This window comes from Perognathus longimembris, chromosome 1 (assembly GCF_023159225.1).
Source record: "Perognathus longimembris pacificus isolate PPM17 chromosome 1, ASM2315922v1, whole genome shotgun sequence".
Lineage (NCBI taxonomy): Eukaryota > Metazoa > Chordata > Mammalia > Rodentia > Heteromyidae > Perognathus > Perognathus longimembris.
The window spans coordinates 158,233,607-158,255,417 of record NC_063161.1 but is presented as its reverse complement, the minus strand read 5'-3'; the positions used below and the strand labels follow the sequence as shown (position 1 = coordinate 158,255,417).

At 60.3% G+C, this 21,811-nt stretch overlaps 1 protein-coding gene across 2 annotated transcripts; it reads right to left on the bottom strand.

The window, feature by feature from the left end:
• Positions 1-461: 461 nt before the first annotated feature.
• Positions 462-21,391, bottom strand: Aif1l (allograft inflammatory factor 1 like). Of its 2 annotated transcripts, XM_048345178.1 has the most exons (7): positions 21,315-21,391; positions 21,207-21,269; positions 20,968-21,029; positions 9,774-9,840; positions 6,740-6,781; positions 5,024-5,186; positions 462-2,955 (listed from the first exon to the last, which is right to left on the bottom strand). In XM_048345178.1, the coding sequence occupies exons 2-7, from the start codon at positions 21,235-21,237 to the stop codon at positions 2,868-2,870; spliced, it is 453 nt and encodes a 150-aa protein (XP_048201135.1). In that variant the 5' UTR covers positions 21,238-21,269; positions 21,315-21,391; the 3' UTR covers positions 462-2,867. The 2 variants fall into 2 exon arrangements, with proteins under 2 accessions (XP_048201135.1, XP_048201126.1); XM_048345169.1 differs by lacking the exons at positions 20,968-21,029; positions 21,207-21,269; positions 21,315-21,391 and adding an exon at positions 16,450-16,637.
• Positions 21,392-21,811: the final 420 nt, after the last annotated feature.

The following is a 21,811-nucleotide window of genomic DNA, read 5'->3' as shown; positions in this document are numbered from 1 at the left end:
TTTATTGGAGATCAGAGGATCAGGTGCTGTCCTGGTGGGCTGGCTTCGTTTCGAACCGTGATCCTCAGATCTCAGCCTCCTGGGTAGCCAGGATTACAGGCGGGAGCCACCAGCACCCCGCGTTGCTTCCAGCTTTTTGCTGGTTGAGTGTAAGAATCTCACCGACTAAGGCCTGTAATGAGTAAGGCCTCTCTATGCTCCAGGTCAGGGCTCTACCTCTTGAGCCACAGCGCCACTTCTGGCTTTTTCTGTTTATCTGGTACTGAGGAATCGAACCCAGGGCTTCGTGCATGCTAGGCAAGTACTCTATCACTAAGCCACATTCCCAGCCCTAGTTTGGCTGTCTTTGACCTGCACGCATAGGACCCCCCGCATTCAGCCTGCTACTGTGGTAGCTAGCTCTTCTGATTTTGCTGAGGCCCTAACAGTCCCCAAGATACACCAAGGCAGACACTGGCTGGTAAAGCTTCATCTGGTTTATTTCAATCTGTATCCATGACATCCTACCCCCTCCCACACACATGAACGCAAACCTGCATGTGCGCGCACGCACACACACACACAACTTCATTCACCTGAATTTCCCTGGCAAACTCTTTCCTCCTTTTGCATCTTAGGGACAAAGCCATACTTGGCAGTCCCTGTGTTGCTAGTTACATCAGTTAGATTTGGTCTTTTTCAGAAATAATACAGTCCATGTCCCTAAAACGGAGCCCTTAGCCAAAGTGGGAGTCCCAGTGCCAAGAGCTGCAGCTAGAAATAACATGTAGACCCCCTTCCAGGGGATCTAGACCCTCTCCCCCCCCCAACCCCAAAGGTTAAATTCTAAGATCCAGTGATGAGGCTTGTGCCCCCCATCCCCCTACAAGACTATCCTGGAGACTGGAGGAGAAACACCCTCATCTCCTTCCCAATGGAGCCGGTGCTGTCTCCTTCCTCAGTGAAACGGACACAGCTGCAATAGTCCTCAGAAGGCCCAGCCCATCCCGAGAGGGGAGGCAGGGCTTGGAATAGGCAGCTGCTAATCTGGTATCTCAGGAAGGAAAAAAAAAAGGCAGACAAGCTGGTGGAAGTAAGGAGGATTTGATATTTACAGGAATGTTTTTCCTGGGTTTAAATTTCAACTAGACCTGTGCGTTTGAAGCAGCTCCTAAGGCTGAAGGTCAGCCAGTCATAGCCAAATAATCTCACTCCTGAACTGGTTGAGACCAGGGGATTAACCTGAGCCAGCCATGTCCTCACGCCCTGCTCACCTCACCCCTGCAAGCAGCCATGGGACAGCACACCGTGCCCTTGATGACAGGGACTCTCACACGCCCAACGGTCCAGCTCAAGGAGTTCTGCCCAGTGTTGGGCCAAGCCAGAACACTCAGGACTGTAGGGTGTCATCACCCCGAATGCGACCTCCTTAACAATTCCTCCGTCTGGGAATCTGACTTCTGCCGCTAGGCGTAGCTCCCATGGGTCTGTCTGGCATCTGGCAGGCACTTAATACATTTCGGTGGATGAGCGCGTCTGAGTCCCGAGCGCACAGTGGGGAAGGGAACTCCATAACACAGGCGGAGTCAAGGTTGCGGTTCCTGCTCAGCCAAGATGGGGTTGAGCTGCGCCACCTTCCTGTGTGAGTTCTGAGAAGCAGGTCCCCTCCGAGGCTTTTGCTTCGGAGCTGCAGAGAAGGTGCATTGCAGAGGCAAGGTCCTGAGGTTGGCGCAGGGGCCCTGGGCCTCCACAATACCTGATCCCTTCTGGGACCTCCTCTCCCGTCCTCACCACTGGCTTAAGGCAGGGCAGAGAGGAGGTGCGGGCAGGGCACCTGACCACCTGGGCTCCAGAGGAACCACCTGGCCCTGGATCCCCAGGGGCCTGGCCTCGCTACCCTCCAGGGCAGATCTCCCGAATCTCATGAGTCCAGAAGAAAAGACACAGATGACCTCCATCCAACCCCTACGCCAAGGTTTCGAGCAACATGGGAAAGAGGAGACGAATAAGAGAGCACTGTAGACACATCACGGTCAGGACTTAAAGCTCCTAAGAGGTTCTCAATAAATGCCTGCGGACTGTGCGGATGAGGGAGTAAAGGAATGAGCGGTGGGAGGAGGGGAGGAGGGCACACGGAGGAAGCCGACTGGGCATTCACGCAGGTGGCGATCAGAAAGGCAGCCTGTTTCTCAGCGGCTGGCTTCCCCACGGTGCCATACACGTTGAATTCGCCTCCTGTGGTTCCCCCCTGTGCCTCCGAGCCCCTTCGCTGGCAAGTGACAGTGGCTACACTGTTCCCCTGAGCTGCCTTTCAAGGGGTGACCACAAAGCAAGGCCACGGGGTCCCTTGGCGAAGGGCTAAAACACTCCGCCGCCTTTCCCTTTGCTCCCCGCCTTCCGTCATGTCCCTGAGCACGAGCAGAGGGGCCTGTTGGGGTGAAAGAGCACTGAGTGGCCACATCCCGGGCAGCCAGGAACACCGGACGCAGGGACCTGACCAAGGACACTTCAAGGACACTTGGGTCCTCACCAAGGCCAAGCTCCAGGCTGAACTTGGCTCAGAGACCTTCTAGAAAGATGGACAGGAGAGTCTTACAGTATGGGAACACACCTCCAGTCCCCCTCCCCTGGTTGGTTTTTTGGTTTGCCGTCAGTCCTTCTGTGCAGGGAAAGGCGAGAGCAGGCATGGAGATGAGGAAGGGGGCCCACGGCTCAGCTTACCAGCCCGGGCCCACTTTTTAAGGCAGATAAGTTGTGCTTTACAGAGAGTTGAAACACACAACCACACAACAACCAAACAAGACAAATCAGGAAGGGCGGTGAGAGCAGGGGGCGGGGCCGGAGGCGGGGCCCGAGCGGGGGGGCGGGGCCCGAGCGGGACCAGGTCCTCAAGGCAGGCTGGCGATGTCTCTCTCCGGAGGGGGCCCTGCTGGCTTGGGGCTGTTCTCGTTGGCTTTTCCTTCGAACATCATGACTCTAAGTGTGGAGATGGAGGAAAGCAAACATCGGGATTAGGACTCTGGCCCTCATTCAGAGAGATCTTCCTGGCCTTCTCCTTGGCATCCTCATTGACCATAGGCCCCCCCCCCCCCAAGTCTGTTCCCACCGCTCCTCATAAAAGCCCAAGGAAGGGGCTGCTATCCCTATCTATCTAGCTATCTATCTATTTTTGTCTGTTGTGGGGCTTGAACTCTGGGTCTGAGCGCTGTCCCTGAGCTCTTCAGCTCAAGGCTAGCATTCCACCACTTGAGCCACAGCGCCACTTCCGGTTTTCTGGCAGTTAAGTGGAGATAAAAGTCTCACAGACTTCCCTGCTTGGGCTGGCTTTGAACTGTGATCCTCAGGTCTCAGCCTCCCGAGTAGCTAGGATTATAGGCCTGAGCTTCCGGCGCCCGGCAGCTATTCCCATTTTATAGACGAGAAAACAGAGGCACGGAGCGGCAATGTGGCTCCAAGAAATGCGCAGACGGTCCCAGGCAGATATAGGGACGGTGCTCCGGGCCCTGACTTCCAGGCCTTGTATCCTTTAAACACGCTGCCTGGAAAAAAGCTAAGCAAGGCTGCGCCAGGGTTCTGCTCAAGACCGCTACAGGTCTTTAAAAACCTCCTCGCAATACCGAACGTCCAGTCTGGGGAGGAGAAAATCGAGGTTCAACATGGAACCTGGGGGCTGGGGGAGGACGGTCCGCATTCAAACGCCAGCCCTGCCGTTTCCCAGCCGGGCACCTCGAGCCAAACACTTAGCCTCTCTGATCCTCAGCGTTTCCCTGCATTCATGGGGATGCCACCAGCTCCGCCCAGGCTGAAATGGGGGCTCCTTATCCCCCTTAGGCCTCGATAAACCCCTTTGTAAGATGAGGTAGGCATAGTCCACGTTTGTGCCCAAAGACAAGCGAGTCTTCTTGTCATAAAAGCCAGACCAGTGTCCGTTTCAGCTGTGACTGAAACGGGCGGCTCTCGTGAGGAGTACCTAGGATGGATGTCAGGTGCCATCCGTGAAGCGCTGCTCACCAGCTGCAAGCCATCACAAGCTGTGTCATCCGGCAGCGCTTGGTGGAGAATATGGACGACCAACCTCATTTTACAGCACAAGAAACGAGCTCAGGCAGGGGCGTGTGCACGCCTTGTAATCCTAACACTTGGGAGGCTGAGGCAGGAGGAGATCAGCTTGAAGCCAGCCTGGGTTATATAATGAGACTCTTGTCGGAAGGGAAAGGAGGGAGGGAGGGAGGGAGGGAGGGAGGGAGGGATGGATGGACGGATGGACGAACTGGGAATTGGGGCTTGTAGAGTTGAGGTAACTTGCCCAGAATCATTTAGGTAGTAATAGCTTCAGGATTTAAACTCCTTAGAGTTGACTGTGTGTGTGTGTGTGTGTGTGTGCATGTGCGTGTGTGTGTGCGTGTGAGCCAGCGAGCAAGAGAGAGAAAGAGAGAGAGAGAGAGAGAGAGAGAATTCTGGAGCTGAAACTTGGGGACTCATGCTTTTGTTGCTCAAGGCTGGCACTCTACGACTTGAGCCATGCCTCCGCTTCCAGCTTTTTTGAGTGGTTCACAGAGATAAGAGTCTCCCGGACTTTTCTGCTCAGTCTGGCTTTGAATCTTGATCCTCAGATCTCAGCCTCCTGAGTAGGATTGCAGGTGTGAGCCGCCAGTGCCTGGCTCTTAGAGCCGCTTCTGAACTCTATCCTGACGCTCACGCAACAACCCCACGCAGACAGCCAAGTTGTCTTGCCCTAGAGAACATGGACAGCGGGTCTGTTCCCAGGCCCAGTATCACTGGCACAGGCTGCCCCGTCCTGGCCGCCGAGCTCTGCTCTGGACACACAGCTTGCTTGGGGCGAATGCCCTGGGCAAGGCCGGCGCTGTAGCGCCATCCTTCGACAATTAAGGATAGAGTTCAGAAAAATCAAACCTCACACCGCCAGTTCCACTGGGGCGCTGCCTGCTGGCCAGGGAACGCAGCGGGGCAGAGCCAGGGGCCACGTTCCCCACAGGTCAGCCCCCCTCCCACAGACCCCCCTCCCCACGAGGGAGGTACTCACAGTTTGAGGACCGCTGACCTTTTGCCCAGCATCATATTCACAAAGTCTCTGTAGGAGATGGTGTCGCTGACCCCACCTGTCACCTCTGAAATCATCTTCTTCATCTCCAGGTGAGTCTTGGGCACCCCCAGCTTCTCCATCATCCTCTTTAAAGACATCAGGTCTGCGGGAGGAAATGCAGAGCTTGCTTAGCAGAGACGGGCGGAGACCAGACGTCAAGGAGGCACCGTTCCCATTGGCTCTGTAGGATGTCATCTCCCAGCAGTCGGCAGCCAATGGCGTCTCTCCTCGGGAGCACGAGTCCATCCCCCTCCCTGCCGTCTGACAGGCAGGTGGGTAGGGCCCTGGGTGTCTGACTCTGTTCAGACTTGGGTTAGAATAAAGCTCTTCCGCTCCTAGCCCTGCCGCAGATCCTCGGCTGTTCTCCGCACCCAGGGGAGCTGAGCACCCCCTCTCCTGCTCTCCAGGGAGTTACTTCCCTGCAGGGGTGAGGGAAGGAGTAGTAAAGGGCGCCCAGGCCCTCCAGATATGGAAGTCTATCTCTTGGTCATAGCATCAGGGACCGCCCCCCGCCCCTCGGTACGCTGCTATCCTAGAACTCCTCCCAAGCTCCAGCAGAGAGGGCACCAAACCAAGCCCTCAGAGCAGGAAAAGCCACCCAAGAACGCAACTGGAGCAAAACAAGAGACGCACCAAAACGTCTTTATACCCCAGGAGCCTGCCTGGACCCTCCCAGCTCCAGCCAAGATCCCAGCTACTTCCTGGGCAATTGTTCCACAGACACCACGGGGCAGTGCAGGAGGCGGGAGTCTGGGTGGACCAGCGTCTGGCGCAGGGAAGGCCAGTTCTTGCCGGAGGGGCAGGGCGGGCAGGACTGGTGCCAGGCCCCAAGGTGCCAAGCTTGCCAGGTCCTCTTGAGGCGTCGTTCCTGCAGCCGCGGGCGACAGGACTTCCACAAGCTGCCCACCGGGCTGGCAACTAGCGAGACTTCCCGGAGGGCATCTGGCTAGACGCGGCAGAGCGTCTAACCACGGTGTCTGTCTGCCTGGTGAGGCTGACTCTAAAGAAGTAACCGGGGAGCCGACCAAGCACCGGGGACAAAGGAGCATTTCATGGCCCCATCAAGCACGGTTAAAACTGGAAACCATCTGAATGGTGGCTGGACGGATGACAGAGTCCACTCCCACCGTGGAAAATCATGGGTGGGGAGGGGAGAGGGGGGGAGACTTCTGTGTGGAAGCCAAAGGCCCAGCCTGCTCCTCAGCCATAGCCCCCCCCCTCAGCCGTTGCCCCCCCCCAACCCCTGCAAGTCCTTTCACCTCTGAGCGTCGGCTTCCTCGTCTGCCAACCAGAAACAATTAACGCACCCGCCCGTCCCAGCTCTGCTGGTGCCGAGCCAGCCGTGGCCCCCGCCAGCACCGCGGGACGGGGCGCCCGCAGCAGCGTCTGTGGGGGCGGGCCAGGGGGCTGAGGACCGAGGAGGGGGTGCCGTCCTCCTGTGCCAGGAAGGACAGGGGGCCCCTCCCCTCCCGTCCCCCTCGGCCCTGAGCTGGGAGGCCGTGTGGGGATCAGGCCGTGGAACCCGGACGGGAAGCAGAAGGGCCCCAGGTGGGCTCAGCTGGCCTGGCCGTCAGCCCCACTGGAGCTAGTGTCCCCGTGGGGCTCTGCGCCCCAACTCTCTACCCCACAGCCCCCCCCCCCCATGGCCTCACTCACCAATCTCGCCTTCATTGTTGAGATCAAACTCCATGTACTTCTCTGGAAAGCAAAAAGCTGCTATCAGCCTCTCCCCGAAGGCCTGGTGACCCCCCCCCGAAGGGGGCTGAGGGGGACCCCGGAGCCCCTCGAGCCTCCTGGCTCACCCCCGCCCCCCTTCAGCTCCCAAGTCCTGTCCTCTCGGCTGATGGCTCCGGAGAGTCCTTCCTGCCCGCACCGCTGTCCCCTCGGAAGCCATTCGGGAAGGGAGGCCAGGGGCCACCGTGGCCCTCTTGGGAGAACAGCCGTTGCTTCCGGGGTGCCCAGGGCACCCCCCGAACGCCCAGGTCCAGGGCTCTGTCAGCAAGCCTGTGTTCTTGGTGGTTGGTAGCGGTGGACGTTGCGGACAGCCGGTCCTCCGGGCCCGTCTTGCACCATGGGCTGGCGGGCCGTTCAGCAAGCACGCAAAGGCCGCCGCTCTCCAGTGGCCTGCGCGCGGCCCAATCCCTCTCGCCCGGCCTGCTGGCCTCCCACCCAGTCCCCACCTGGCCGAGCTGGCTCCCCTCCTCCTGGAAGGCCCTTCATGGGAAAGACACACACACACACACACACACACACACACACACACACACACACAGAGAGCACCGCCAGGCACCGCTGACCCGGGCCTCACCCCAACCGCCAAACACACAGCCCTGCGTTCGCGTGGTACCCCCAGGTCTGCAGGGCGAGACGGCTCCCGGGCGGAGGGAGGAGCGGTGTTTACTTCAGTCTCTTCCTTCCCAACACAACTTCCTGGGGTTCTAGTCCTAGATCCAAAATAGGATCCTTCCTTCCTTTTTCTTTTTTTTGGCCTTGGGGCCTGAACTCGGGGTCTGGGCCCTGTCCTGAGCTCTTTTGCCCAAGGCTAGGGCTCTACCACTTTGACCCTGCACCACTTCCTGTTTCTGGTGGTTAACTGGAGATGAGTCTCATCGGCTTCTGTGCCCGGGCTGGCTTTGAACCATGATCCTCAGATCTCAGCCTCCTGAGTAGCTAGGATGACAGGCGCGAGCCACCAGCACTGGCCTTTCTTTTCTTTTCTTTTTAAAAAATGTAATGTGCCAGTACTGGGGTACTGAGGCTCTTGCGTGCTCACTTGACGTTTCTACTCAAGGCCGGTGCTCTACCACCTGAGCCACAGCTCCACTTCTGGCTTTTTACTAGTTAATGGAGCTGCGGTTCATGGACTTTCTTGCCCAGGCAGGCTTTGAACTGTGATCCTCAGATCGCAGCGTCCTGACGAGCTAGGATGACAGGCGTGAGGCACCTGCACACCGTCGATTCTGATGAAGACAAGCAGAGTACCCCGAGGCCCTGCTCGGCACAGGGACCCCGTAACGACCTCACGCCGGCTCCCGTAGGCGGCTTTCCCGTAGGCGGCTGCCCGCCCGAGGACAGGATGTCGTTTTTCTAATTCTCTTTCTCCTCCTTCTTTTCTTTGTACTGGTGCTGGGGCTTGAACTCAGAGACTTGTGCTTGGTTGGCTTTTCTGCTCAAGATTGGACCCAATCACTTGAGCCGCAACCCCACTTCTGAACTGAAGGATCTCATGGACTTTCCTGCCCAGATTGGCTTTGAATGACCAGATCTCAGCCTCCTGAGTAGCTAGGATTACAGTCATGAGCCACCAGTGCCTGGCTTTTTTTTTTTTTTTTTGCCAGTCCTGGGGCTTGGACTCAGGGCCTGAGCACTGTCCCTGGCTTCTTTCTGCTCAAGGCTAGCACTCTGCCACTCGAGCCACAGCGCCACTTCTGGCCGTTTTCTATATATGTGGTGCTGGGGAATGGAACCCAGGGCCTCATGTATGGGAGGCAAGCTCTCTTGCCACTAGGCCATATCCCCAGCCCTTCTGGCCATTTTCTATATATGTGGTTCTGAGGAATCGAACCAGGGCTTCATGTACACGAGACAAGCACTCTACTACTAGGCCATATTCCCAGCACCAGTGCCTGGCTTTTTAAAAACGTGTGTGTGTGTGTGTGTGTGTGTGTGTGCGCGCGTGTGTGTGTGTGTATGCCAGACTTGAGGCTTGAACTCAGGACCGGGACACTGTCTCTGAGCTTTTTTTGCTCAAGGGTAGAGTGCTACCACTTGAGCCACAGCTCCACTTCCCGTGCTTTGGTGGTTAATGAGAGAGAAGAGTCTCGCCACTTTCCTGCCCGAGCAGGTTTGAAACCATTCCTCAGATCTCAGCCCCCTGAACAGCTAGGACCTCAGGCGCGAGCCGCCGGCGCCTGGGCTTCTGTCTTCATCTAAGAAGCCCCACAGCATCCTGGTTGAAAGCAGGGTCTTCCAGCCTGACTGACAAAGAGTTCAAGTCCCCACTCTGCCCCAGGTGAGCTGCGCCTCGATGCAATGACCTCCCCGGGCCAGAGTTGGTTCTTCCGTAAGTTAACAAGCGGGCCTGGCGGAGGGGTGTTGGGGGGGGGGGGGCGGGTGTCGCTGGAGTAGGAGCCCCCCCTCCCGCCCAAGGACGGAAGGCCGCGGGCCTCGGGAGGGGCACTTGCCAGGGAGTTCGCCTTGGAGCCGGCTTGCACGGGAGCGGCCGGAGGTGCCCGTGGGGCGTCCCCCCCCCCCACCCGGCCCACGCCCCGAGTGCACCCGCAGGGCAGGGACGGTGGGCGCGGCTCGCCGCGGTGTGCCACGGCACCCTCTCCTTTCCAGCGGCTGGCCGGGCACCAAGCGCCGGGCCCCAGACAGAGGGACCTTTCTTTGGCCGCGCTCCCCGCGCGGGCTCCTGGGCCCTGTTTTCTTTTCATCCGTGCTGCTGGGATTCAATGGGCAGAAACTCGGCCCCCCCCCCCCCCCCCCCCGGCCCAGGCGTCCATTCTCCGCGGGGGCTCGCGGTCGCCCCTGCGCGGGGCGGGAGGGGCCGGGCTGCTCACAAAGGCTGATTGTGTGCCGGGGCCCCAGGAACGGGCAGGGTCCCCACGGGGCGGGCCGAAGCCCAGCCGAGCCCCAGTGGCGGGTCCCCGCTCTTCCAGGAAGGGAGGGACAGCCGACTCTGGCTCACCTTTGAAGGCAGCGAGCTTTTCTGGTAGGTTCTCTTCATCGCTGTACTTCTGGTCACAGAGGAACTCCTACAAAGGCGACAGCACAGTGCTGAGCACAGATGGGAGTCGGGGTGCAAGTCCTCCCCACCCCACGGCCCGGGCGGCCCATCCGGCCCCACACCCCTGAACTCCTCCAGGTCCAGCTGCGGCCTTCCTCACACCCGAGGAAGAGGGTGATGGAGGATCGTGTGTGTGCGTGCGCACACACACGCGCTGGTACAGGCCTTCAACTCAGGGCCTGGGCCCTCTCTCTCTGAGCTTTTTCACTCCAGGCTAGTGCTGTACCACTTGAGCCACAGCTCCACCTTGGCTTTTTGGTGCTTCACTGGAGATAAGAGCCACACAGTCTGGGAATATGGCCTAGTGCTAAAGTGCTCGGCGCGTATACATGAAGGCCTGGGTTCGATTCCCCAGCACCACATATATAGAAAACGGCCAGAAGTGGCGCTGTGGCTCAAGTGGCAGGGCGCTAGCCTTGAAGAAAGGAAGCCAGGGACAGTGCTCAGGCCCTGAGTTCAAGCCCCAGGACGGGCAAAAAAAAAAAAAAAAGGCACACGGACATTCCAGACTCGGCTGGCTTTGAACTGCGATCCTCAGATCGCAGCCTCCTGAGTAGAAAGGATGACAGGTGCGAGCCACCGGCGCCTGGCCGGGAGCTACTTCTTGAGTCCGAGGGTGAACGGACGAACTTAGATGTGCTAATCTCAGAAGACAGCTTAGGGATTCATCTTTGCTCCGGCCAGAAAATTAATGAGATATTGCTGGGAGGCCACTTCCCTCCTCTCTGGCTTTTTCTGCCTGCGGAGCTGGGGTCTGACAAGTTCCGTTAGTGGGGAGCATTCGTGGAGAGAGCGAGCGAGGGGGAGTGTGCGCTGTGTCATTTGTTTGCATGTATGAAAATCAAGCAAGGAAACCTACTGCAATCGCGTGAGGACGCTAAGGGCTGGTAGCTCACGCCTGTCTCCTCCGCCGCTCAGGAGGCTGGGATCCGAAGGCGGAAATCAGAAGCCCTTTCTCGTACTGGTTATTTTGTATACCTGGATTGCAGCTGGTTTTCCTGCTTTCTGCCATAGCTAGGATGAGGATGACAGGAACACACGCACACACACACACACACACACACACACACACACACACACACACACACACACACCATCTTCCCTTGAAATGGAAGCTTGCAGACGTTTCTGCCTGGGCTGGCCTGAAGATGAAAGCGTCCTGATCTCAGCCTCCCGTGAAACGGAGATGACAGATGTGAACCAAGGCACCCAAGTATTGGCTGGCCTGGAACCTCAGACCCCTGGCTCAGACTTGTTTTAAAAGTAAACAGCGACCTATGAACCAGGCACCAGTGGCTCACACCTGTACCTAGCCACTCTGGAGGCTGAGATCTAGGGGATCCCGGTTCAGAGACACTCAGGCTTCTAGTCCACAAGACCCCACCCTCAAAATAACCAGAAAAAAAAAAAACAATAATAAAAAGCCAAACTGGAGACCCAGCTCACGCACGAGGCCTTGAGTTCAAACCCCAGTACTGACTGGCACATGGATGTGAATGCGTGCGCGTGCACACACACACACACACACACACACAGAGTTGATCAGGGGACGCCAAGGTGTATCAGGTAAAGTCCTTACCTTAAAACTATAGCAAAACCCCAGGTGCTAGTGGCCCATGCTTGTAATCCCGGCCATTCAGGAGGCTGAGATCACCAGGCAGGAAGGTCTGTGAGACTCTGATCTCCAAATGAACCCCCAGAAAGCCAGAAGTAGCGCTGTGGCTCAAAGTGCTAGAGCACTAGCCCTGAGCAAAAGAGCTCAGGGACAGCCCCCAGGCCCTGAGTTCAAGCCCCGTGACTGACCAAAAAACAAACACTACGGCAAATCTAGGCTTAGAAATTACACACTGGATGTTGTCCCACCAATGACTCCACACCATTTCTGGGCTGGGAACCTCGCTACCTCCCAGCCCGTTTTAAACTGGCAAGGACATTTCTAAATGACCAGGAAGGACTGGACCTCAGTGCCCCCCAGGCTGGAGCAGCAGCCGCCCCCCCCTTCTGGGATCGGCACCCACCCACCCACCCACCCACCCATGGGGACGACCCAGAGAGGGGAGGGAGGCCCTCTCCCCGCCTGGGTGCATGGCGGTTTTCAGTAACAAGAGGTGTGACTGGGAGCACAGGACAGAATCTGAGCCCTTCTCCTGCAGTTCACGTTCCTGGGCCGTAACTCGGCACCTGCCCCGTTGGTGCACCCAGCCACAGCTCAGCACCGGCGGGGCGCCCTCCACCCCCCCCCCACGCACGTCTCCCCCCTCCCCCCCACCTGTGGCCTAGCGCTGTCCTCGCACCAGACCTCCCCAGCCACTCTGACTCCAACCTTACCCGTCCTACCCGCTCTCTCTGTGGCCCTGAGCAAACTAGGCGCCTCCTTGGGTCCCCGAGTGCCTGATGGGGGACCCAGAGAAGGGCGCTGTAGGTCTGGGGTTCAGTAAAGAGGAGGGGAGCAGGGCGCCCTGGCTCAAGCCTGTCATCCTAGCTACGTGGAAGGCAGAGATGGGGAATAGGTTTGTGAGACCGCATCTCAACCAGTGGCCAGGCTGAGCAGCACCTGCCTGTCCGCCCAGCCAGGCGGGGGAAGCACAGAGAGGGCTGTAGTCCCCGGCAGGCCCAGGCATCAAGAGAGACCCTACCTCTAAAATGACCAAGGCAAGGCAAGCACTGGTGGCTCACACCTGTCAGCCTAGCGACTCAGGAGGCTGAGGACGGGGGGATCAAGGCCCCAAGCCAGCCCAGGTAGGGAAGTCCGGTAAGACCCTTAGCACCAATTTACTACACACACACACACACACACACACACACACACGCCAGAAGTGTGTGACTCAAGGGATACAACACTAGCAAAAGGATGGCGCTCAGCCCCTGAGTTTAAGCCCCAAGGCTGCCACAAAAAGGAACAACATAACCAACGCAGAAAGGGAGGCGTGGCTCAAGCAGTAGAGCGCCTGTTAGCAAGCGTGAGCCCCGACACCACGACACCACGGGGCCGCCAGGTTTTACTCTGCCAAGTAGAGACTTTTTAAACCACCAGTGACCACTGGCAGTGGGCCCGCGATGAGAAGGAAGCTCATCCCTGCATGTTAAAATGAGTCCTCTTCCCTCCCCCAAGAATTGCAGGGTCTTGGGGAGGGGGGCGGGGTGGAGCAGAGATGGCGGCTCCCCCTCCATCAGGATGAAAGGCGGGTGGCGGGACACCTCCTCCTTGCTGCCCGCCAGGCTTTCTGCAGGACTGGGCCCGGCCTCCATGCTGATGGAGCACATTCTAAACACAGATACCCCCCCACTCTCTCTCTCCCCCGGCCCTCCCCCTCCCCCGAGCCTCCACCAGCACACAGGTGCTTCCTTCACGCTGGGACTCTTCCCCAACTTCCCACGCCAAGCTCCACCGGACCCCAGGACCTTTGCTCCAGCTGTGCTCACGCACACACACACACACACACACACACACACACACACACACCTGCCTACAGGGTTCTCCCTCCGCTCCTTCAAGACTTGCATCAGTGTCTGTCACCTTCCCAGCAAGACTCTCCCCACCCACCGGACTGTCCACCGCATGACCCAATCCAGGGTCTCCCCGGCTTTTCCTGGCCCGGCTGGCTTTGAACCGCGGACCTCGGAGCTCAGCCTCCTGAGCAGCCAGGACTCCTGGTGTGGCCTTGCTTCCTACGCTTTGTCCACTGCCCCCCCCCCTCCCCGCCAGGAGACAGGACCCTCGCCGAGGCTACTGGAGGAGCCAATGGAAGATTCTGCAGGGTTAGCACGCGGCCGGGCTGGAAGCTGACTCCGTGGGGATCGGCTTGGGCTCCTGTTGGTGCAGAAGCCACGCCAGAGCCGGGCACCAGTGGCTCGCACCTGTCCCCCTCACTACTCCAGAGGCTGAGATCTGAGGGTCACGGTTCAAAGCCGGCCCAGGCAGGGAAGTCCGTGAGACTCCTATCTCCAAGGACCCACCACAAAGCCGGAAGTGGAGCCGTGGCTCAAGTGGCAGAGGGCAAACCTCCATCAGAGAGGAGGAGGAGGAGGAAGGAGGGGAAGAGGAGAGGCTGCTACTCCAGAATGAGGTCCTGGGAGGACACAGTTGTCACCTGTGGCCCCCAGCCCTGAGCCGGGGGAGGCTGGTGGGCGGGCGCACCGAGGCGGACTGGCAGCTCCCGCCGGTCACCAAGCTCTGGGCTCTTGGCTCTTCCTCATGCACAGACCAGCTGTCCCCGCCAGGCACCCCCCTTTCGTGTCCCTGCTTGGCCCGGGGTTCTGTTTGGGGGCCAATCCCTTCTCCCCTCACCCCGGGGACCCGCCCTGGGTGAAGGACAGACAGCAGGCACCCAGAAGCCTGGAGAAGAGCAAAGTCACTTTTAAGAAAATTGTCTTGTATATATGAAGCCCTGGGTTCGATTCCCCAGCACCACATATATAGAAAACGGCCAGAAGTGGCGCTGTGACTCCAGTGGCAGAGTGCTAGCCAGGGACGGTGCTCAGGCGCTGAGTACAAGGCCCAGAACTGGCAAAAACAAACAACAACAACAACAACAAGAAAAGAAGAATCAAGCTGGAGCCACCACGCCTAAGTCTGACTCCACTTAGCTGTGTGGAAAAACCACATCGTTGCGACTACGCCTTCGTTTCCCCACCCACGAGAGAACAAAAAGGTGGATGTGAGCTAGAAGCCGGGGGCCCATCCGTGGCATCCGAGCTACTCAGGAGGCTGAGACCTGAGGACCCGTGTGAAGCCGGCCTGAGCAGGAAAGTCCGTGAGTCTCTTACGTCCAATCAGCCGGCAAAAAGCCAGGGACAGAGCTGTGGCATAAGCAGTAGAGTGAAAAAGTCAAGTGAAAACGAGGCCCTGAGTTCAAGCCCCAGTACCAAACACACACACACACACACACAAAGAAAGAAAGAAAGAAAGAAAAAAGAAAAACAAGATCTATTTTCTTGTTCGCTGATCGCGGCACTAGAGAACTTTAGGTAGATGGATGGATCCCTCCAGTACTAACTGCTGTGCCTGAGGCTTTAATCAACAAATACTTATTTTCAATTTCTAGCATTCCCAGCCACACAATCAGCTTGTAACCAGCAGCAATTGTTAAACCGGTTAGAGCCGGCCTTCCCCTGACTTACACCACTAGCATTTCTCGTTGCTCTTTCCACAGATCCCATTTAATAGATGGGGTCACCGAGGCCAGGAGAGGCTGCCCAACAGGTTCAAGGGAATGTGGCTTGCCTAGCATATACATGAAGCCCTGGGTTCCATTCCTCAGCACCACATACACAGGAAAAGCCGGAAGTGGCGCTGTGGCCCAAGTGGTAGAGTGCCAGCCTTGGAGCAAAAGAAGCTCAGGGACAGTGCCCAGGTCTTGAGTTCAAGTCCAGGATTGGCAAAAAGAGAATTACAAAGCTATAGCACCTCAGTGCTTATCTTCCTCCTTCAGACAAAGCGGGAGGTGGCCAGGCCACAGGCTTCTGGGCAAAGCAAGTCAATGCTGGGTTTTACCTTTCCCTTGGCGGCTCTAGCACACACTACTCCGGCTCACTGGGGCCAGGGAGCCTTCCGTAACCGTTGGGGTACAGGGGAGATGGTTTATGTTATCCCTATCCAGACCTCCCCATCCAATGAACTGCCCTGAAAGACAAGGGTTGCTGTTGCTGTTGTCAGAAACAAAAAAGGGGATAGCAGAGGTGACCAACAGGAAGCAAGGAGTCCCCAGGGAGGGGCCAGCAGGTGGCACGCCCCTTAACCTCAGATCTTAGGAGCTCTGTGACCCTGGACAGCTTGCTGTACCTCTCTCAGCCTCAGTTTCCCTATCTGTAAAATGGAATTGCAAGGATCGGGCCTCCTCACAGAGGTGCTGTAAGGAGTTAAGCAGCTCATTGCCTAGGAAGACCCGGGGTGTGTGTGTGTGTGTGTGTGTGTGTGTGTGTGTGTGTGGTACCTGTGCAAAGGGCTGGTCATGGTCCAGACTCAAGTCACATCAAGACAAAAGCTGCGCAGGAGGGCCCACCCACAGTTCCCGGCCCTAACACCACACCACGAGGTCCCTGGAGACCTGGTCCCCCTGCCCATCCGCCCCAGGGGAAAGCTTCCCTTTCCTAGCCAGTCACATAGGGCAGAGTGCTGTGCTTGTCTCCATTTTGTCTTGTTTGTCAGTCGTGGGGCTTGAATCTGGAGGCTGGGGGCTGCGTCTGAGCTCTTTTGCTCAAGGCTATAGCGCTCTACTACTCTGAGCCACGGCACCACTTCTGGTTTCCAGGTGGACAATTGGAGATCAAGAGTCCCACAGACTTTTCTGCTAGGGGCTGGCTTTGAACCTCGATCCTCGGATCTCAGCCTCCTGAGTAGCTAGGATGACAGGCGTGAGCCACCGGGGCCCGGCTTCGGTCTCCAGCCCTCCCGTCTTCCTTCTGCATCCCATGGTCATTGAAGCTAGGGCATGGAGGAGTCCCCTCCCTCCCTCCCCCCGCCCCAGCGTCCCCACCAAGAGCTCAGGAACTGCAAGGGACGGTCCCGTCCTCACGAGCCTGCCACCTGTGGCCACTCCCTGCCTTCACTCCCTTTTCTGGGCCGAACCTCGAGCACCTGCCCACGGCCTCTTGCTGCCGGCCTCCCAGGCTTGTCCTTACATAGCAGCCGCAGCAGAATTTTGGGGTGAGCAGATAGGATCACGCTGGGGTTCATCCAAGGGGCTGGCTGCTGCCACCTCGGGCAAGAACTCCAGGACACGCAAGCCGCCAGGCCCGTGATGCAGCCCCCACACGCGTGAACGGCCAGGCCCGGGGCACAAATGTCCGGCCCGGCACCTGGCGAGTAGCTGGAGCCTGTCACACGCACCCCGGGGGGGACAGGACGACAGCAGGCTCACATTCCCCCCCCCCCCCGGGGGTGGCTCTGAGGCCTCCTCTGAACAAAGCGTCCCGGCCAGTAGGTGGGGCAGCTTTAGAACAAACACCCCGGTGACCGCAGGCAGGAGGCGGCCCCGCAGAAATTCCATCTCCAGCTGCCCGTGACACGGCCACGGCGAGTCACAACTGGGCTGGGCCGGCAGGGGACACTGAATCCCCAGGGGCTCACGTGGCCGCTGATCAACATCTCCCTTATTATATATTAAGGCAGAGCAAGAGAGACGGGGTGCCCACGGGGCCCGCTCACGTGGGCAGGAATCGAGGGGTACCGCCAGGGACACAGGGTCTCGGCGGTCCCTCGGGAGGGGCGGAGATCCCGAGCCCGTCCTTCCTTCCCCGCGGAGATGGAACCTGGGCCACCAAAATACCTATCAGGTGCCCGGAGGTGGCCGGGAATAATGGGTGCCCTTCATGCGACCCAGGAGGGCCAGGCCGCGGGGATGGCGGCCAGAGATCTTTATCCAGCGCCGCCGCTCCAGGCCGCAGCCACCTGCTGATTAGAAGAAGCAGGGCTCCGGCTGCTTCTGCTGGTTCTGGGCCGGGTGACCTTGGGCGAGTGACTTCAGCAGGCCGAGCCTCGGTTTCCCCGCCTCCACCTCCACCGGGGGCGTCGGCACGATCTCCACCCCGCAGGAATATGTGAGCCGCTGGTGTCATCCGGAAATAGGACGCAAGAAGCTATCCAGGGATAAGGATGTCACGCCCCGGACCCACGCATAGGTGTGCCACCCCTGTGTATGCGCGCACACACACACACACCAGTACCAGGGCTTGAACTCAGGGCCTGGGTGTTCTCCCTTAGCTTTCCACTTCACGCGAGTGCCCCGCCGCTCGAGCCGCACCCCCACTTCTGGCTCCGAGGCTGGGTTATTGGAGATGGGTGTCTGATGGACTTGCCCGCCCTTTCCTGCCCACGCAGACCTGAGCCCCAGGCAGAAGGCTCCGGAGCGGCTAGGATTGCAGGGGTGAGGCCCCGGGGCGAGGCTTGCGACTCGCAGTCCTGACGCACCCAGGCCATTCGCGTCACCGGGTTAGAAGGTTCTGGTGGCCAGCAGCTCGAGGTTCTGCCTGCGGTCCCCCCACCCCTCCCCACCCCGGCCTGCGGGCTTGGCCCCAGGGCACGGAGCGCTCCAGGGCAGCCCACCCAGCCTCAGCTTCCCCCGTCCCCACGGAAAGCCGGAGATCATTTCTCCCACGGCCATAGAAGGCCGGGCCTGGCAGGCCCCGGGGTCACCTACCATGCCACCAGGACGTGGGGAATGCCAGCTATGCGGAGGGAGTAGGAGGCACGGATGTACATATGCGCACGCGCATGCGCACACTTACAGTGGGGGTGGGGGACGGGTACCCGCACGAGGGGCCAAAGAAGCAGAGACGGAGCAGACACGCAGCCCAACGGGGCGGCGTAGCTGCTCCACTCCTGGCAAGTCACTCGATGTCTTGGGGGAAACGGGCGTCACGGCACCTCCACTGGCCGGGGTCACAGTGGGCACCGGACACGTTCCAAGCGCCCGGAACAAACGAAACCGAACCCCGTCGCGAAGCTGCGTGTCACCGGGCACCGGTGGTGGCCCACACCTGCCACCAGCTACTCCGGAGGCGGCGGAGCTCAGTTCACAGCCAGCCTGGGCGCCGGGAGTCTCATCTCCCGTCCAACGGCAAAAAGCCAGAAACGGAGGCGTAACTCAAGTGGGTAGAATGCCGGCTTTGAGCAGGAAAACTAGAGGGTAGCACCCAGACCCTGAGTTCAAGCCCCAGAACTGACACGCACGCACACACACACACACACTTGCAGGTTGTAGAGCTGCCTGGAACCTCACCAGACCCACCCACTCCAGTTGGACTCCTGAATACTTCATGACAACAACGGCCAAGACCCAGCCACCACGCTGCCCTCTGGAAGCTGGCTGGCCTCCGGGGAGGAGAAAGGCCCCCCCCCAAAGGGAACTGCAATGGCGGCTTCCTCCGAGAAGCCCCCAAAGCAGCTGTCCCGGCTAAGCTGCCCTGAGCGATGAGCCCTCATGTCCCCCCTCCCCCCTGGCCCAGACCCCTCCCCCAGCCTGCTCCATGGGTCAGTAAAGCTAGACTCCGAGGCCGCCAAGCCAGCTCTTTCCAGAACGTGCCATTCTGGCCAGCTTTCCAACAGTCTCAAGCAAAGCTGCTCTCCACCTCCACCCCTGCCCTGCCACCCAGCTCTGGCTGTTGCAGGGAGAGAGAGCACCCAGTGTGGGCCCCTTTATATCTCAGGCATGCTCCCTGCCTCTGAAGACACCCGCCCCCCCAGTTCAGTCATGCAACGATCATGAGGGCGCTCTGCATAGACGGCCCCGCGTGAAGGACGGCTCTCATGACCTCTGGTTGGAGGGAGGCAGGCTCAGAGAGGCCAAGGGGCTGGCGTGCATCTCCCGGGGGGATCCCTGGCCACCTCGAATCTGCCAGGGTGGAGAAGCCGCTCCGAGCTCTGGGTTTCGTCCTCTGAGCTCTTTCTTCCAGGGGCGGTGCCTGGACCACGGCTCTCCAACAGCCTGGCTAAGGGAATAATGAGGTCTTCGACTTCCACCTGGGCAGGGAAGGGACCCTTGGGTCCAAACTTCTGTCCCTGGCTTCCTGGGGCCTTGGGTCCTGCCTGTCTTCTCTGGGCACTGGGGGTCCTGTGGTGGCCAGACCACCGCCTTTTCCTGCAAGTGTACTCCAGTTCCAGTGCTCTCCAGATCAGCCCTCGAGAGACAAGTCAGTTCAGCCACCGCCCCCCCCCAAACAGCTTTACATCCTCCACCCCTAGCTGCCTCCATCAGGGTGGGGCTGGCATGGAAAGCCCCACCACCTCTCACCATCTCCAGCTGTCTCTGGCTGTGGGTAGACTCGGCCAGCTGGGCACGGTGCCCAGCCAAGTGGCCCAGGGGGGCTGCGTGAGGTCAGGGGCCAGGCTCCCGTCCAGAGAGACAGCGTAGCCAAGACCGAGGCAGGGCTGGGACCAAGGGACCAGGGAGGAGTCCAGAGGGCCTGGACCCTGAGTCCAGCCAAAGGTCTGGGCGACTTCACGCCCCACTCAAGATGGCACCCAGATGGCAAGGAAAGGGTGGCACCGATGTGCCCAAAGCCCTGCAGGGGACCCCAGGAGGCCAGAGTCCCCACCCCAACTTCCCACGGTCTCACTAAGTCCCGCCCACAGCACCCACATCCCACCCAGGACCCCGAGCTGGGCTCTGCCCCGGGGTGTCCTGTGGCCCCCAAGGAGTCGCCAGGGAGGAAGCCCCACCTTGTTCCTGTGGGTAGAGAGGATGGCACCTCCTCAGAATCGGGTTCTAGGTCCTTCCATGGGGCGGCCTCCCTGGGGGCACCCCTCGCTGGAGAGGACAGAGGAGCGGGTACACGGCAGAGGGTAGGTCTTCAAGGTGAAGCCGGGTCTCGGGACCCTTGTAGGGTCAGCCTGGCTCTGCTGTTTCTGAGCTCTGCCAACCCAGAGGCCCTGACACCTTCCCAGTCTCCTAGGACGTAGGAGGCGTTTGAGCCAGTCCCGGAGCTCCGGGTGCGGGCCTGGCAGCGGAGGAAGGATTTCTTTATATAAATTCCCCAGGGCTAAGCCAGGCACAGGCGGCTGCGATCTGAGGACCCCAGTTCAAAGCCAGCCTGAGCAGAAAAAAGCCTGTGTGAAATTCATCTCCAATTAACCACCAAGAGGCAGAAAGTGGAGCGCGGGGCTCACGTGGTAGCGTATTGGCCTTGAGCACAACAGCTAAGAGACAGCACCCAGGCCTTGAGTTCAAGCCCCAGGCCCAGAACACACAGAGACACACACACACAGATGGACGGGGACACACGGTCGGACACACGCACACGCACACGCACGCACGCACACCCCTGGGTTCCATCCAGTCCCTGGGGCCACCTTTCTGAAAGCTAAGAGAAGTTTCCTGACAGTTGCATGCTGTGGGTGGGCGTGCCCACATTCGCCAGCCCCCCAGGAGCCGGCGGAGGCTCGGGGCCCGGGGTCCCTCTGGCGCCCAAACCGGCTGGGTCCCGGGCAGGGTCCCGGACGGGCTCCCCGGGCAGCCCGGGCCGGCCCCACCCCCAGCCCCGGGGTAACAACGTGCAACTCGAGCCCCGGCCGGAGGCGACCCGGGCGGGCCGGGGGAGCCCGGGGGAGACGGGCGGAGCGGGGCGCGGGCGCGGGGCGGCGGCGGGGCGATCTTACCCGGTTGATCTCCGCCAGCCTCCGCTCCTGCTGGGCCTTGAGCAGACCGAACGCCTTCCCTCCTGCGGGGACAAAAGGCGGCCGGGCAGCGGGCGGCGGGCGGCGGGCGGCGGGCGGCGTCCCGGGCCCCGCGCCGCGTCCCCGCGTTCCCGCCCCGGATCCACAGGTGGCGGCCCCGGGACGCGGGGCCCCGCGCGGGGAGGCGGGGGGGGGGGGAGGGATGGCCCGGCGCCGCCTACCTTGGAACCTGTTGCCCACCGCGACCGACATGGTGCGCACCGGGCTCCCGCCGCTCGGGGCTGCGCGGCCACCGCGAGGGACGAGGGAGCGGGCGGGCGGGCGGGCGGGACGGACCGGCCGGCTCCGAGCGCGCGCGGCGTGTGGCGGCGCGGGCGGGCGGCGGGGCGGGCCGGGGCGGGATGGGGCGGGGCGGCGGGACACACCCCCTGCCCCGCTCGCGGCCCGCCCCGCCCCTCCCCTCCCTCCCCCCTGCGCCCTCCCTCCCTCCCCTCCCTCCCCCCTCCCCACCCTCCCGCGCCCCGAGCCTCCGCTCGGCCCCTCTGCTGGAGGCCGTGGAAAGTGCACCTTGGGGCCCCGCGGCGGCCCCTCCGTCCTCCCTCCACCCCCACCCCACCCCCAGCCCGGGCCCCCGGGGCCTCCACGCACCCCCGGGCCGGCCCCGGACCTCCGCGCGCAGAGGGAGGGAATGAGAGGGTGCGAACCACGCTGGGCCCCCCAGGCCCCAGGAAAGCCCCCCCCCTCCCCGCCCAGGGACTAGATCTGGAAAGTTCCTGCCTCCGCCCCCCACCTGGCTGTCCGGATCCCTGGGGTCCTGGGTGCTGGG

Excerpts from the sequence above, each read along its gene's own strand:
- Aif1l (XM_048345169.1), bottom strand. The coding sequence starts at position 16,548 with ATGAACCCCAGCGTGATCCTATCTGCTCACCCCAAAATTCTGCTGCGG. Across the intron at positions 9,841-16,449 it reads CAGCAAGAGGCCGTGGGCAG|GAGTTCCTCTGTGACCAGAA; the intron begins GTGCTCGAGGTT and ends TCGCCTTTGTAG. Across the intron at positions 6,782-9,773 it reads AAAGCTCGCTGCCTTCAAAG|AGAAGTACATGGAGTTTGAT; the intron begins GTGAGCCAGAGT and ends TTTGCTTTCCAG.